Genomic DNA, 15,899 nt, shown 5'->3' with positions numbered 1-15,899 from the left:
ATAAAATAAATGAATAAACAAACAAACGAACGAATAATGCGTTGCGCATGTTTATATGCTAGGTATACTAATGCGCTACCCTTCCCCGCATGCACACCAACTTGGTATATCATAGCTCTGTAGGGGAGAAGGGTGAAAAAGAGGAAAGCAATTCAAAATGGTGCATAGGGGGAACTTTTTTCTCTGCTCCAAATTCTGAGTATACAGAGGGGTGTCCTTCCCCCTTGATTCTCCTATGCTATTACCTCCCTCACGATGAAGAACCCCCTGCCATTTGTGGTCGTATCCATTAAACTGGCCGTCCTAGGCACCCTGACTTATTTGATATGCACGGAACAACTTCTGGACGATAGAAGAAGCTCCTTCTTCTTCCTCCTCTACTCAGCATCCTTCTTGCTCTATGCCATCTCTTCCTTGAGCGACCCGTACGAATCAAGCCGAACTAAGAGCATCCAACTACCTAACCAATCCACCTCAAAACGGTGTCGTGTAAAGTACATGTTAAATACCCCCCTCTCCTCCTTAGCATGCTTATCAAAACGATGATCCTTCTACCCCCCTTCGCAGAGGTTACCTCAACTCTTGCCCCCTAGAATACCTACCCAATGATGAGCGAGGTGCATTCAAAGCGACCTTAAGTGAACGCACCGGAGAACAGTACAACCGGAAAGATGTACCAAGAGATTTTTCCATCACACATGATGAGATAACATCATCTGATTCCTTGTCTTCTGAGACAGTCAGTACAAATGGTTAGAGAAAAGGGAGGGAGATACATCAATGAGGGAAGACACGCTATCGAATGAATAGGTTCTTTGTCTTCTGTCCCTACCTCATATGTCTGAGTGCATATATATATATATATATATATATATATATATATATATATATATATATATTACCACCGTATCGTTTAAGAGTAACTTGCATTCATGTTTCATCCCCAATGCAGGCGAGATGGACAGCTTAACCATTATCCACCACAGGAACCGCAACACAGCCATTACAGAGAGAAAAATATGTAAAGAACAAAAGGATGCTACCACCATGCGATACGTCTATCGCAACCACTCAGACCCAACCCATGAGGAGCATCTCCTCTCCGCAAACCAAACGAAGTACGCATGTCAAGAAAACTTTAGAGAGGGAGTTAAATTTCAGGAGAAGTTTTATCCCCAAGGTGGACGAAGAGTTCACCCCACACTGAGAATCCTCCTTTCTCATAATCTCCGTTTTATTGGTTCCCTTGGGATGAGAACCAGAGTGAATGAGAATTGTCCATCCAAATATAAACCCCTACTTATCACACAATTACACAACGTGGGATGGCACAACAGAGAGAATCATGAAGAAGAAAATTACATGAAAGAAACGATAGGGGATTCACTTAAACAGATGCCAATCACATGCTCTGTACATGCTAAAATGAAAACGTCTAGCATCTTTCGCGTGCGTGGTGGTGAGATGTACCAGTATGGTACCCCACTCTCTTACTGCTATGTGTGCGGCGTTGTGCAGGTATGCGGAGGGTGGCAACCCCTACGGTGACAACCCCTACGGTGACAACCCCTACGGTGGATACTCTAAGTGCGATTCCTTAGAGTGCCCCTCCTGTGGGTACTCTCCCCCCCACACACACACCCATGTACCGCTACGAGTACAGTCTGTTCTACCCACATATCAAATGAACCCTCTTCCTTATAACCCTCTCATATCCCCTGGACAGATTTTGCGAAGTAAGCACTGCAACGCTTGCAACAGGTGCGTACGCACATTCGACCACCACTGTCCTTGGATCAATAATTGTGTTGCAGAAAACAACAGAGCATCTTATTTAGTGTACCTCCTCCTTGAAGCCATAACCGTTTTTCACGCACTCAAATTACTCTCCCATGTCATTTTAAGAATGTTCTTTGGAGAAAATGGGTTCGTCTGATGAGAGCTCCCCACAGAAGGACCTACACGGGGTGGCTGACGAGTAGATGGGATCAGCACCTGGGGTGTTGTCTCTCTGTAGGGACCTACTCCCATGGAGAGCTAAAATTACAATTTGCCAAATCCATTTAGATGTGCCATTTTGTTTTCCGTTCCTCCACACTTGCCGCTTAGCCACTTCACCACTTCCCCCTTTCGCAGGTGTTTCTTCGCCTGGCTTGTGGTTCTCTTCCTCGTTCTGTTTTTCCTATTTACGATGATTTTTTGTTTGGCCATCTACCACTCGTATCTCTGTTTGGTGCGTGAGCTCGTACCGTTCAAGGCGCGGTACAAGGAGCGGTACAAGGGGCGGTACAAGGAGTTGTAGAAGGAGTTGTAGAAGGAGCGATCCTGCACTACTTCTGCCCGTTTATACTTCAACGCCCCCTCCCCACCTCAGATAAACGAGACGACCCGCGAAAACGCCCTCCGGGTGAGAAGCACAACGGAAATAAAACCCCCAAGAAGGAAACCCGCCGGAACCTTCTTCCTGGGATACCGACAGAACGTGCTTATTTATTTTTCCAACCTTCCAGCCAAGTGGATATGCCCCCAAGTGATCAGGCATTACATGTCAGGTTGGTTGTATCGCACAAAGGGCGTTACATGGGGAACCCACGGGGAGATCCTCTGGAAGCCAAGTAAACAGAAAAAAAAAAAAAAAAAAAAAAAAAAATAATGGGGAGTTGATGAGTGAACAAAACAGAAGGGTTACCGCGATGAATTACCCTCTAGCCACAACGGTACTCCCCTCCATGGAGGAGCTACGAACATGAAATAAGTTCATTCCCTCTGTGCAGACCCCAAGTCTTTCCCAAGTCAGGCCATTTTTCTCTCCATCCTGGAGGTAAGCCATCCTTCGATCGCGACGCCATATTCTATGTGTAATGGTAGAGAAGGGACAAACGCACAAGAGTATTTTTCTTTTTTTTTTTTTTTTTTTTTTTTTTCTTCACTGCCTGCTTCCCCCCCACGACACACCCGTGCAGTACACCACATCATGCGTAAGGAGGCAGTTCTCCCCCATGACCTTCTCGATCGAGTAATCCAATGAACAAGCCACTAAGCCTTGCAGTCAGGTACTTCCTCTCGACGAGAAGCAGAAGATTCTTCTCTTCCATCCCGGCTGAACTAACCAACAGCCAACAGAAACTCCTCATAGAGCTAGCCAAAAGAACGGTTTCAAGGATAGGGGATGGCAGAACCTATCAGAAAATCACCAAAATTCAGGAACGCTCAAAAATATTGAAGACACTCCATGATGATTTAGATGTATATACAGAGCTATTCCAGGAAAGTGGATTCATCGATGGCGGACTCAACCCAGATAAAACCATCCAGGAGGTGAAGTCCTCCTCCCTTATGGACACAGACGATGATATCAAGGAACTCCTACGCACGATCGAAGATGTTGGAAGCTTGCTCCTGCAAGAAGTGGTTGACTTTTACAAAAGCGTCGTTAACACGGAACATCATTTGGACACAGAAGAGGTGAAGGTAGAGGTAAGCCAGTTGTGCATGCGAAGTGTTACGTGCCCGCCCCAACACGTACATACCAAACGTTACGTGCCCTCCCCAACATGTACATGCGAAGCGTTACGTGCCCGCCACAACATGTACAAACCAAACGTTACTTGTCCTGCCACCACCCTTCCAGATCACCCCCGGAGTGGGGGGCCTCGAAGCCAAGCTATTCTGCAACGACCTTTTCAGCATGTACGAACAGTTCTGCAAAGAGAAAAATTTCCAGTGCAATCTCATCAAAGGAGAGAGTGAGGACACCAAGGATGGTTACAGAAGCATCGTGGCAATCATCAAGGGAGAGCGCGTCTATGAGCACTTCGTCCAGGAAAATGGCATCCACCGTGTGCAGAGAATTCCAGTGAATAGTAAAAAAATACAAACTTCCACATCTGTTGTATTTGTATCTGATGAGGAAAGCTTAAAAAAAAAAATTCAAAAAAAAATGAACTTCGGTAAAAACGATCTCCTTATAGAAACCAAGAGATCTGGAGGAGCCGGAGGACAAAGCGTAAATAAAAATGAAACATGTGTAAAGATACTCCATAAGCCAACCAACCTTTCTGTAGAAGTACAAAAAACTTCTAGTCAAATACAAAATAGAAGTATGGCTATACAGGCACTGAAGAATAAACTCTTCTCCTTTTACTATCAACAGGAAAAGGATCTATACTTTAAATACAAGAAGAGCCACAAGATGAGTGGAGATAGAAGTGAGAAAATACGAACTTACAATTTTGTTGGTAATTTTATTACTGACCATCTTAGGAATGTGCAGTACCCTGGGATCGATTTGTTCTTCAGGGGTGATGGCCTCGTTCGTCTCGTTGATCATCACAGGAAGGTTTTCTATCGACAACTCGTCGATGAAACGTTGAGCTTCATCTTGGCTCGCACGGAACAGTGACACCACGTTGGAGGAAGACCCCCCCCACACACACACACACACACCTGATTACAGGTATATAGATCTATACCTCCCTGCGTAACCTTCTCCCTTAATTTTACACACACAGAAAATATTCCCATTTTAGGGAGACAGATCACTCTGAATGACCAAAGCTCCACAACAACTCTCCACGCCTACCTCTTCAATGAACATTCGATAAGATCAATCCGTGGCGTCGAACCCTTATCTATTTTTACTTTCTCCAAATGGAAATTCTATCATGCAATTCGAAATACACATTCCGTCGATGCTGTACAGGAATTTATTTTACAAAAAGGGGAGGTGGGGTTATGGGTACACTTACAAGTCATAGAAAGAAAAGATATTTAGTGGTTTCCTTTATGGGAGATGTATCCTCCATTCAAGAAAACTGATCATCAGTAGTGAATTTTTTTTTTTTTTTTCATTTTTTTTTTTTTTTTTTTTTCTATTCCCCATTTTAGTGCCTGTCAAAGTGGCAAATGGACCATTCTGTGAAAGCTCCTCTTCTTCCACGTCGTCTTGCAGAGGCTTCACCTTGCCTTTTTTTTTTTTTTTTTTTTTTTTTTTTTTTATTCCCCATTTTAGTGCCTGTCAAAGTGGCAAATGGACCATTCTGTGAAGGCTCCTCTTCCTCCACGTCGTCTTGCAGAGGCCTCACACCTTGCCTTGTTTTTTTTTTTTTTTTATGTGTCACGTAAAAGGCGACGAATTGTTGCTCCATGAACTGGTTGTTGAACTTCCCAATTTGGGCTGTGCATTTATTTTGGCGAGGGGGGGGAGGGAAAAGAAGATTCGGTTCCACATAATCGATTCTGCCTAGCACGGAGCCTCGCCGTGCTTGCGCATGCAGGCTGTACGTACTGCGGTGACCAGGTCAGGGGGCTGACATCACGCGATTGGGGAAATCCACAATAGAGGAAACGACAGACTATCACCAAACGGTCATGACCCCATCAACACAAGAACGGAGCATACTACATTATTTCGCTTAGCATTTCAAAAATACTTTTTCAATTTATAATAAACCGACCACGCAGAAGAATTTTTTTTTTTTTTTTTTTTTTTTTTTTTTTTAAATCATAAACAGTTTTCTTCAAAGTTATTGCTTCCACTTATCCTACTACTTGTTGAATAACCTGGTAGGGAATTTTATATTGTTATCAATCTACACAGGGACCTCCTAAAATTGGGAAGGCGGCCGCGGCCTTGATGAACCCACTCAACTGTAGAGTTGCCAACCCAACCCAACCGAAGCGGAAGTGCGCTTAGGAACAGTTCGCACATGCAACCAACCGACGACACCATGGAAAAGAAAGTGCGCGATTATGCGCAGGGTGCAGTGAAATTCATAAAAAAGAGCGGAAGTAACTTCCTGGCTTGTAAGAACCTGAGGGAGAAACTTGAAGAAAAGGGATTCAAGCGAATCCAAGAAGGAGAAAAATGGGATCTACGAAAAAATGAAGGTTACGTATTCAGTAAACAGAATAGAAACATATGTGGCTTCTTCATTGGGAAGGACTTTAATATGGAGAAAGGCTCCATCCTCATTTCCATTGGCCACGTAGACACCTGTTGCTTGAAAATATCTCCTAACAACAACACCGTTAAAAGTAAGGTGAATCAGTTAAATGTGGAGTGCTACGGATCTGGCTTGTGGCATACGTGGTTTGATCGTAGCTTAGGTTTGTCTGGTCAGGTAGTCTACAAGAAAGACGACAAGCTCGTGGAGAAACTCATCCAGATTAACAGATCCATTATTTTCCTTCCCAGTCTTGCTATCCACCTGCAGAACAGGACCAGGTTTGAATTCTCAGTCAAAGTTAATTTTGAGAACCACTTGAAGCCCATCATCTCCACCGTTCTGTATGATCAGTTGATCAAAGGGAAAGAGAAGCAGAACACCGATGCCTTTACAGAAGATACTTTACATGCGGAGAAAATACAAGACAAATGTCTGAATGGAGATGACGCCTCGCCCAGTTGCCTCTCCCATCAGGAAAATCCAAACTCCTCCCCACTCCTTTACACACTAGCGAAAGAGTTGCAGTGCGAAGAAAAAGATATCCTAGACTTCGAGTTGTGCTTAATGGATGTAAATGAACCCTGCTTCACGGGGGCTTATGAGGAATTCATCGAAGGGGCGAGGTTTGATAATTTGCTAGGTTCGTATTGCGTCTTTGAGGCCTTCGCGGAGATGATAGATATGCTAAAGGGGAAAACACCACCTTCAGATGGAGCAGTCCTCCCCCCTGAGGCACACGCAAACCTGTACATCTGCATTGGCTACGACCATGAAGAAATAGGCTCCCTCAGCGAAGTCGGTGCGCAGTCTTACTTTACGCAAAATTTCATCAAACGAATTTTAACAGCCATTTCATCTTCCCAAGTAGGGCAGAACACACACCCCTCTTCTCCTACTTCTATCGACGAGCTCTATGGAAGTCTCATGAGCAGGTCTCTCATACTCAACGTGGACATGGCACACTGCAGTCACCCCAACTACCCAGAAACAGTGCAGGCTAACCACCAGTTATTTTTTCACGAAGGAATTGCTATCAAGTACAATACAAATAGAAACTACGCCACCTCGCCCTATTACACATGTCTACTAAAGAGGACCTTCGAATTGTTCACTTCCAAGTTCAATGAAAAAATAAAGTACCAGAACTTCATGGTGAAGAATGACACCCCCTGTGGTAGCACTGTGGGTTCTATGGTTGCTTCGAACCTTTCCATGCCGGGTGTTGATATTGGCATTCCTCAGCTAGCCATGCATTCGATAAGAGAGATAGCCGCTGTGAGGGATATCTACTACCTGGTCAAGGGTATCTTGGCCTTCTACACCTACTACAGTCATGTGCATGCCTCCTGTGTACCCGATGAGTAGAACCACCATGTGTGATTTCACCCGTTCATGTTACCCTATGATTCAGCACCGTTTTTTTTTTTTTTTTTTCTTTTTTTCTTTTCTTTTTGCATGCCCTTCTGTATGCCCTCCCATGATCAACTTCCGTAAAAATGCAAAGTGAGTGAAAAATTGTAAAGCAACGTTTGGTTGGAAGTGCCAAAAAAAAAAAAAAAAAAAAAAAAAAAAAGGCAAAAAAAAATGGCAAAAATATAAGGAGAAAAAAACAGATACCGAACAACGCTGCTACTTCACTAGGTAAGTAGATCATATGAAAACTCAGTGGAGGAGAGTATATAGCTCGCCATATCACCGTGGCGAGATGGGGTTATATGTCAGACATATGGACCCCGAAAGGCGTTCCTTTTGTACACATGAGCTATCTGCGAACTGAGTTTCACTGCATTGGGTCGATCGGTCCTGCTCCTGGACGTTCCGCTCTTCGTGACAAACTTGGTTCTCCCAATTACTGACCGCCACTCTCCGCCAGCTCCTTTGAAAACGTCAGGGCGGCAACTTTGGAGTTTCCTGCATGGATGGAAGGTATGGCGTAAAAGGAAACGTGTTGTTGATGTGTAGTGCATGTGATATAGTTGGTGCTCACATAGGGAGACTGTACCACTGCACGGGTGAAGTACAGAACGAGGTGAAGTACACTACGAGGTGAAGTAGTTTGCCCATCCTACCTCGGTCATGCTCCTTCTCCTCATCGTAAAGAACAACGAGGATATTTCCTCCGGGGACTTTGATCAGGTGGAGCCCGCCTTTCAACTTGGCGCATGTCGCCACATCGAACGTGTAGCCTTCGAATTCCAGGTCCCTCTCGATGTTTATGAATTGGTACTTCGTTCCTCCTAGCCACACTCCGTCGGGTGCGTAGCCCTCCTTGAACACGGTCAGCAGCGTTTGTCCTTCGTTAATAGTTTTTTTGCTTTTGTTTCCATTCTGAGGGGAGAGGAGGATACGCCACACAGGTGAAGAATATTTTAATTGGCACGAAAATGACATGTCTATCAAGTTATGTGTTCCATTCCCATCACACTGACAGCTCATCTGACGAGACTGCGCCATGTTTCAGCACACCCCATTCAAACACAGCTATTTGCGTGGACCTATTATTTCCCCGTAACCTACCTCGTCCTCCACCTCAATTTCGTAGTCCTCCTTGTAAAACAGGGTCCACTTGTCAAACTCGGTGTCGTTCTCATCTGCTTGAGCCACGCAGGCGTACACAACTCCATCTTCCTCCTGAAGGAAGGGGGGGGGAAATCACGGGGGAAGGGAGTCACTTACACATAGCAAAGTGGACACGCTCTCTTTCGCGTGTGCGTAAATAAGTATGCGTATATTTCCACACATTTACATTTACATTTACATTTACACTGTGTGGCTTCTTTTTTTTTTTTTTTTTTTTTTTTTTTTTAGCAACTGCTGAGGGGGCACCGCGGATCACACATGTCCGCTAAGCAGATAACAGTCCAACTCACAACGAATCGTATGCTCTCTCAATTGCTGCTAATCACACTCTTCATCACACCGCTCGTCACATCGCTCATCCTGCCTTACCGATGCCAACCCCGCGGCCGACACCTGGTTCGTGGCCAACAGTCGGTCGTTCAAATAGCTGTCCCATGAGTATTCTTCTTCCGCCATTTTGCTCTCCTCGTTTTTCGTTTTTAAATTTCGCGCAGTGCCCAAAAAGGGAGGCAAACGTACGACACACAATGGGGAAAGTGGGGGCAACGAAAGGGCAAGGGAAAAGTACAAACGTGTGAACAGAGTGAAACTTCAGCAAAACAGGAAGGTTGTAAAAACGTGAAACGCGAAAGAGGAACCACAGAAAAAAAAAGGAGAAAACAGTTAACACGGCTGGGCTGATATGACAACTGCTTTTGCCAACTGGAATCTCAGCAAAGGAAGAGGACGAAAAATCAGAAGATGACCATGTGACCGCATTAAATCAATGCACACAGCAGTGAAAAAGTAAGAGATCAGTGTAATGAGCCAACCAGCTGAGTGTTTTTTTTTTTTTTTTTTTTTTTTTTTTTTTTTGCTGACCATTGGAAAAAAAAAAAAAAAAAAAAAAAAAAAAAAAAAAAAAAAAGCTAGTTACACCCAGTGGGAAACACAAATATCTTTACGTACCCTCTCTCCTTGACGCGCGCATGTCTCCTCTTATGTTCATAATTTCGTTTGGCGCAAGCAGTGGACGTAACAAATGTAGCGATGTAGTAAATGTGCGGAAGGTGGCAAATGTTGCCAATGCGCAACTATACCACTGTGTTCACTTTGCCCTATCCCAATGACCGGTTGGTTAACCTCCCTCCCATCCCCGTCCATTTGGGCGCGTGGGGGCTCAACAATTCTGTCCCACCTGGGACGCACAGCGCAAAGGCGAAAAAAAAAAAAAAAAAAAAAAAAAAAAAAAAAAAAAAATGCGGAACAAGCAAAATGAGCAGAACAAACAACCCCCACACACAGCTCAAATGACAAATTCGCTGCGTACGAAATGAAGAGAAAAATTTTAAGGCCGACAACCTTCCAGAAGGAAGGTGAAAAAAAAGGCGATAAAGAGCGAAAAGACGTGAAAGGCACACCGGGGGAACTGGAGGCACACTTTCCCAGAAGACGAATAAAAGATTCTCCTTTTTTTTCCCCATACACACACCCCCACACAAAACAACCCTATTCATTGGCAACAAAGGAGTAAAAAAAGTTGTGACTGTCCTGCTTTCCAAAGAGGATGTTACTCACCGCTGCCGTTCCTGTTCCTTCGATCTGAATTTCCATCCCATGCATCCTCCACGGGAAGGAAAAAAACAACTCCGCTTGGATGACTATTTCTGTCAAATGGCTCTCAGGAAAAAGGAATAAAAAGAAATAAAAAAAAAAAAAAATAAAATAAAGTAAAATGCCGCACCACCCATGAGCATGTGCAATGGACGCCATTCCTTTCTCTTCGTCTCAGTTAAGACAACCATACCTATCGCCCTGGCCATTTCCTCGTGGAGAAACAGCACCCGCCGCTGAGCAGGAATCCCTTAAAAGCAACGACAGGGGAATTCTTCCACCTTTATGGGATTATAATCCCCCCTTTGGCAAATCGCCCGAAATTGCACACATGAGAACGTCTATTCATTTGTTCGTAAGCTTTTCCTAGGTGGAAGTGCCTCCCTGATCTGTGATCGGGTTGCCTGTTAGCTTCGACCAATGTGTGTGGGGGTCTCCATGGATGGTCTCTCACAAAAGGGGGGAAGTTCTTCCCATTCAAGAAAACTAATGGGAAGAAAAACTACCCCATGGTCAAACCATCGCACAGGCAGAATGGGAATGAGGGGACCACTAAAACAGTCCAAAGGAGCTAAAGGGAAGAGCTTCTCTCCCAAGGGGTTAAAAGTGGATCAGGTCAAATGCTTGGAACAGAAAAAAGAAAAGTGCCTCCTTTTCGTGAAATTGAAGCACCAGGAAGAGGGAAGGAAAATAAACCTGGGTAGAATAAACTTGATCAGACTCTCTTCATGAACCTTTATCACAGAGAAAATTAAACAAGGGGATGAATGCATGTTACTGTTGTGCTTCGTTTTTTTTTTTTTTTTTTTTTTTCTTAACCCCACTCCTACCCCCTTCGACTAAATCACCTGAATGGCACACGTTACAAAGTGTTACCTACCAGAGGTCATCTCTCTTCCTTTTTCTTCTTCTTCCTATTGATCTTTCCTTTTTTTTCTTTTTTTTTTTTTTTTTTTTTTTTTTTCTTCTTCTTTCCTTCCTTTTCATTCACTCATCCGATAGTAAATTTTTTTTGCGTATTCCATCGTTCACACTGCATTTTCAAATTTTTGGTTCATATATATATTTTTTTTTTTTTCGTATTTCTTTACCTATCGTGTACTGATCCCCTTTGTTGTAAAAGTTAAGCGACAGGTTCTCCTCCACCCCTCCGAATAAGTTCTTACACTCCTGACGCTCTCCCCTGGATGCCCTTCTCCATGGTTGTGTGAGAGGCTCACCACTTCGCGACTCACGGGGGCATACGTATACAACGCGTGTATGCCCACTGGCACACTTACCAGTTGACTCTCCTTTGCATTTACTATAGTGCACATTTTTATACGTGCACATTCCCACTTCCCCACTGCCGTGTACCTTACTTCCGATTGAAGGCACCCCCAACACAAGCGTTTTCCTTTCCGCGTAGTCAACGCAGACAAGGGAACCCCCACCCCCGTTTGAGTTGGTCCCTCAGGGAAAAATTCTAACCGCGGATCGTTACCTGCGAATCGTTAACCGCCACCCGACAACCGATAACTGCTCCGTTTCCTTCAAATGCAGTTATGGCTGCTTATAACATGTATCGTTGTGTGTGGGATTTTGAGTGCCCTGTTTTCAGGTGAGCTGACTAGCCATGCGGTGGATTACCGAGCTCCTCACCCCGCCTATCAGACTTCCTAACAAAATGGCCCACTCGGCTACCCACTTCACCGACTACCCACTTCATCGACTACCCACTTCATCGACTATCCACTTCACCGAATACCACCCTCCCGTGGATCTCCCCAGGCCTCTCCCTCGGAATCATGATGCTGGATACGCTCCAGTTGAACCTTCTTATCCTCGTGTCTGAAAAAGACAAGAAGGAGCTGAACAATGCCAAGAACGCCAGGAAGATCCTCCCGCTACGCAACAACACAAATGAGATCCTCGTGACATTCATCACTGCCAATGTGATGGTGAACTCTGCCTTCAGTTTGCTCCTCAGCGAACTCACCGACGGTGTTACATCCTTTATCATTTCAACCCTCATTATTACAATTTTCGGGGAAATAATTCCCCAGTCTATTTGCTCCAAACATGGGTTGGCTATCGGTGGCTTTTTCGCCCCCCTCATCCACTGCCTCAAATTTTGCCTCTTCATCTTTGCTAAACCGACGAGCCTTATCCTGGACCACTTCGTGGGTACGTCTAGATGAGCAGACTCACCCACGTATATACATACCTGTGCCTGGATCAACTTTTCTGTTACCACCTTTCCATTCACATTTCTCTTCCCTCCCCCCCCCCCCCCCTCCAGGAAAGAACGTACTGAACACGTACAACAAGAAGCAGTTGAAGGCGCTCGTGGACATGCACAAAAGCGCAGCGGATATTCTTCACGAAGACGAAGCCAAGATTGTCGTGAGCGCCTTGGAAATGTCTCAGTACAAGGTTATGCACATCATGACAGATATTGACTATGTCTTTGGGATTGATTACAACAGCTTTATCAATTACGAAACGATAAAACGAATTTTAAATAGTGGCTTCTCAAGGATACCTGTTCTGAACAGATGTAACTCTGAATGCGTTGTCGGCCTCATCCATATCAAGGACCTCATCAACATATGGTTTGGTATAAATAAAATTATCTTCGATAACAATTCATTGGTCCAGTGTAGAAAAAGAAGAAACACCAACAAGCATAAGTATTACAAAAAGAAATCTAGAACCGGGATCTTTCACTTAATTAAGTTAAAATCAGAAAAAATTAGAATCGCAAATAAAATATATGCTTATGATGGGTCCAAGATTCTGGGTCGTTGTGCTTCGACCACTAGAGAGGGGAAGTCAGACAAGTGTATTAACCCTCCTCGTCGCACTAGTCACTCCTCCACTACTTGCAGCAAAGAGAAGAGGAAAATACACGGGCCTTCACATCCCTCCATCGAAAAGCGAAGCGGCTATCATACTGACACAGCAGATGATGAAAACGACTGGGATAGCACCCTGGGGAAGGAAAACGGTGCAGGTGGTGCATACCGTGAGCAAGATGAGGTCCACAATAAAGTGGAACTGGTCCATCTTAAGGGAAGTGATGATGAGCACCTGAGCACGGATAGAGAAATGCAGCCCCCTCAGGAGGATTCCAACCCGGACGAAGTGAAAATAAACATCGATCAATGTCCCCGTCGAAGGGAACCCAATCATACAACACGGAAGGAACGGACAACGCGTACGAGACAAACGGAACGGAGTGGAGATCAAGTTGGAGGAGGTGGCACTCCTAATTCGGATAGAAAGAAAAAAAAAAAAGTTCAGATAAACGTGGAGGGGAACAAAGGGGACCAGCACCTCGGGTGCAGCAACTACTACAAAGGAATAGACGAGAAAGCACAAGGACAAGGAGAAGAACTTGACGAAATCGTTAACCCGTCTAAGCTCCGAGATAAAAAGAGGAAGAAAATTAAAAAGTCGTACAAGAACCCGTATGAACAAAGAAACAGAAATGTAAACTTCGTGGAATTTCTGTCTGACCAGATGATGTTAAGTGGAGAGGAGGAGCAGGAATCCTCTTCCTCCGATGAGGTTGTATTCACCGACATTCAAAAGAGAATAAAGTACTATAGCAAATTGAATAAGGGAGGAGCAAAAGCAACAGGAAGGAGAGACAACAACTACGTCGCTACGAAAATTCGACAGGGTAAGGCTCGCTCAGGGAAAAGCGAACATAGGAACCCCAGCGGAAAGACCGCGCCCCCCGGTGGAGCCGCCTCCCGGGGGAATCTACAAAATGGGGAAAACCCTCCGAGCGCAAACACAAACAATTCAAACGATGCGAGCGATGCGAGCGATGCGAGCGATGCGAGCGATGCGAACGATGCGAACGATGCGAACGATCCAAACGATCCAAACGATCCAAACGATCCAAACGAATCAGACAGAGGTGGAAGAGGTGGAAGAGGTAGCGCCGCGAGAAGCAGCATCAGTGACATCGCCTCCAACCGGGGACGAAATAGATACATCTCGCAAAGCACCATGATAAAAGAAAACCTCAATAAAGAAAAAAACATGCAACACATCTTCCTGGACATAAAAAATTACATTAGAATAACCCGAAACAAGGACATAGAAATCCCAGTCAAGTACATTTTAAAACACATCGGCAGATATATCTACGGGGTAGATTATAACGAGAGTATCCTCTCTCTCCTATCCTTTTTTAAGAGTGCTAGCAATCACATCGTCGTGGTAAGGAAAGTTATTTACGATGAGAATGCCGACCCCAAGTATGCCCACATTGGAATTATCACCCTCGAGGATGTGATAGAAATTTTACTGCAAGAGGAAATAACGGACGAGTTTGACTTCCGCAGTGTTAAAAAAGGAACAAATATCCCCTCGAATTTCGTCTGGAAAAATTCAGACGAATCTTTGGACAAGGGGAAGAACCATGGAGAAACACTCCAACAGGCACTCCAAGGGGAACCTCTTCCAAAGAAGTCATTTTCGCCGACTTCGACACCTTCTCCACTTTCGCCGACTTCGACACCTTCTCCACTTTCGCCGGCATCGTCACTGTCATCCCTTTCGTCTCCGTCTCGGATCTCAGCGCACCCCTCCCAGGGCGCGAAGCCAACGAGAATACACACGTTCGCGCCAATCTGCAAACGGGATGTCATCGCCTTCCTAAAGGAGAACGTCTACTTCAAGTATATCGACACGCAGTTAATTACTAAATGTATCAAAAACAAAAAAATAAAAACCGCACAAAAAAATGAATACATACTTAAGGAAAACACCTTCTTAAACTACGCAATCATCTTAATGAATGGTCATGTGAAAAATATAAAAAACGGAAGAAGCAACATACACGAAAACAAGTGTATCATTGCCCTGGAGGCTCTCGGCCCATACAACATAATCGAACTGTTTAACAGTACCATTGAGAAGAGAATAAATGTTATCAAAAATTATGAAGAAGAAAAAAAAAAAAAAAAAAAATCGTTATTCTTTAAAAGGAGAAGTTTCGACGACAAGAAGGATTCCCTGCGTCACAAGTGGAGCTCCCTCTCCAAGGACAAAGGTGTCCACCCAAAAATGGAATACAGCACTACAGGTAGCGTTATGGATAGCGCTACGGGTAGCACCATGGGTAGCCAACTCCGTACTGGCCTCTCCAATACGAACTACAATGTCATTCACAAAAATATCAACATTCTATTTAAGAAGTGGTACACCCAACATGTGTACTTTAACAAGAGCACTTGCATCGCAGGTAAGTTCACAGTTTTCCTCGTGCCTCCCACCCGGCTGGGAAGTTTACCACGCGGAAGACTGTCAATCTGTCAATCTGTCAACCTACCAACCGGCCATCCCGCCAACCCACCAACCGGCCATCCCGCCAACCCACCAACCGGCCATCCCGCCAACCCACCAACCGGCCATCGCGCCAACCCACCAACCGGCCATCCCGCCAACCCACCAACCGGCCATCCCGCCAACCAACCTGCCAACTTGCTTCCCCCCTGCAGAAACCCCCTGCGAGTACATGATCCTTTCCAAGAACGAATACATGGACATGATAATAGGTAAGTGTCCCACCGTATCCAAAGCAGCGCATTACTCCTGTCGCACCATAAGGGAAGGGAAGTACATAACTCACCATTTCTTTTCTTTTTTTTCTTTTTTTTTTCTCTCTCTCCTGCAGAATGCTACAGCAACAACAAGGTGGATGAAATTATTGAGGATAGCTGACTTTGATTTTTTTTTTTTTTTTTTTTTTTTTTTTTTGTGCACATGTGTGTGTGTGTG

General features: G+C 44.6%; 5 protein-coding genes across 5 annotated transcripts; 4 read left to right on the top strand and 1 right to left on the bottom strand.

Moving 5' to 3' along the window:
* Positions 1-255: 255 nt before the first annotated feature.
* Positions 256-3,020, top strand: PKNH_0731200 (palmitoyltransferase DHHC6, putative; the record flags this gene model as incomplete). Its single annotated transcript, XM_039113953.1, has 8 exons — positions 256-425; positions 568-752; positions 953-1,518; positions 1,727-1,926; positions 2,137-2,233; positions 2,375-2,615; positions 2,775-2,821; positions 2,964-3,020. The coding sequence occupies 8 exons, from the start codon at positions 256-258 to the stop codon at positions 3,018-3,020; spliced, it is 1,563 nt and encodes a 520-aa protein (XP_038969588.1).
* A 4-nt stretch (positions 3,021-3,024) lies between these two features.
* PKNH_0731100 (peptide chain release factor 1, putative) lies at positions 3,025-4,402 on the top strand (the record flags this gene model as incomplete). The annotated part of the gene is made up of 2 exons (XM_002258567.1): positions 3,025-3,477; positions 3,632-4,402. The coding sequence occupies 2 exons, from the start codon at positions 3,025-3,027 to the stop codon at positions 4,400-4,402; spliced, it is 1,224 nt and encodes a 407-aa protein (XP_002258603.1).
* Positions 4,403-5,708: 1,306 nt separating this feature from the next.
* Positions 5,709-7,313, top strand: PKNH_0731000 (M18 aspartyl aminopeptidase, putative; the record flags this gene model as incomplete). The annotated part of the gene is made up of 1 exon (XM_002258566.1): positions 5,709-7,313. The coding sequence occupies one exon, from the start codon at positions 5,709-5,711 to the stop codon at positions 7,311-7,313; it is 1,605 nt and encodes a 534-aa protein (XP_002258602.1).
* A 484-nt stretch (positions 7,314-7,797) lies between these two features.
* PKNH_0730900 (uncharacterized protein) lies at positions 7,798-8,984 on the bottom strand (the record flags this gene model as incomplete). The annotated part of the gene is made up of 4 exons (XM_002258565.1): positions 7,798-7,859; positions 8,018-8,276; positions 8,466-8,579; positions 8,898-8,984. The coding sequence occupies 4 exons, from the start codon at positions 8,982-8,984 to the stop codon at positions 7,798-7,800; spliced, it is 522 nt and encodes a 173-aa protein (XP_002258601.1).
* Positions 8,985-11,657: 2,673 nt separating this feature from the next.
* PKNH_0730800 (protein MAM3, putative) lies at positions 11,658-15,842 on the top strand (the record flags this gene model as incomplete). The annotated part of the gene is made up of 5 exons (XM_002258564.1): positions 11,658-11,721; positions 11,892-12,287; positions 12,403-15,363; positions 15,620-15,676; positions 15,796-15,842. The coding sequence occupies 5 exons, from the start codon at positions 11,658-11,660 to the stop codon at positions 15,840-15,842; spliced, it is 3,525 nt and encodes a 1,174-aa protein (XP_002258600.1).
* Positions 15,843-15,899: the final 57 nt, after the last annotated feature.

Source organism: Plasmodium knowlesi, assembly GCF_000006355.2.
Source record: "Plasmodium knowlesi strain H genome assembly, chromosome: 7".
In the NCBI taxonomy this organism is placed as follows: Eukaryota; Apicomplexa; class Aconoidasida; order Haemosporida; family Plasmodiidae; genus Plasmodium; species Plasmodium knowlesi.
This window is presented reverse-complemented; position numbering and strand designations above follow the sequence as displayed.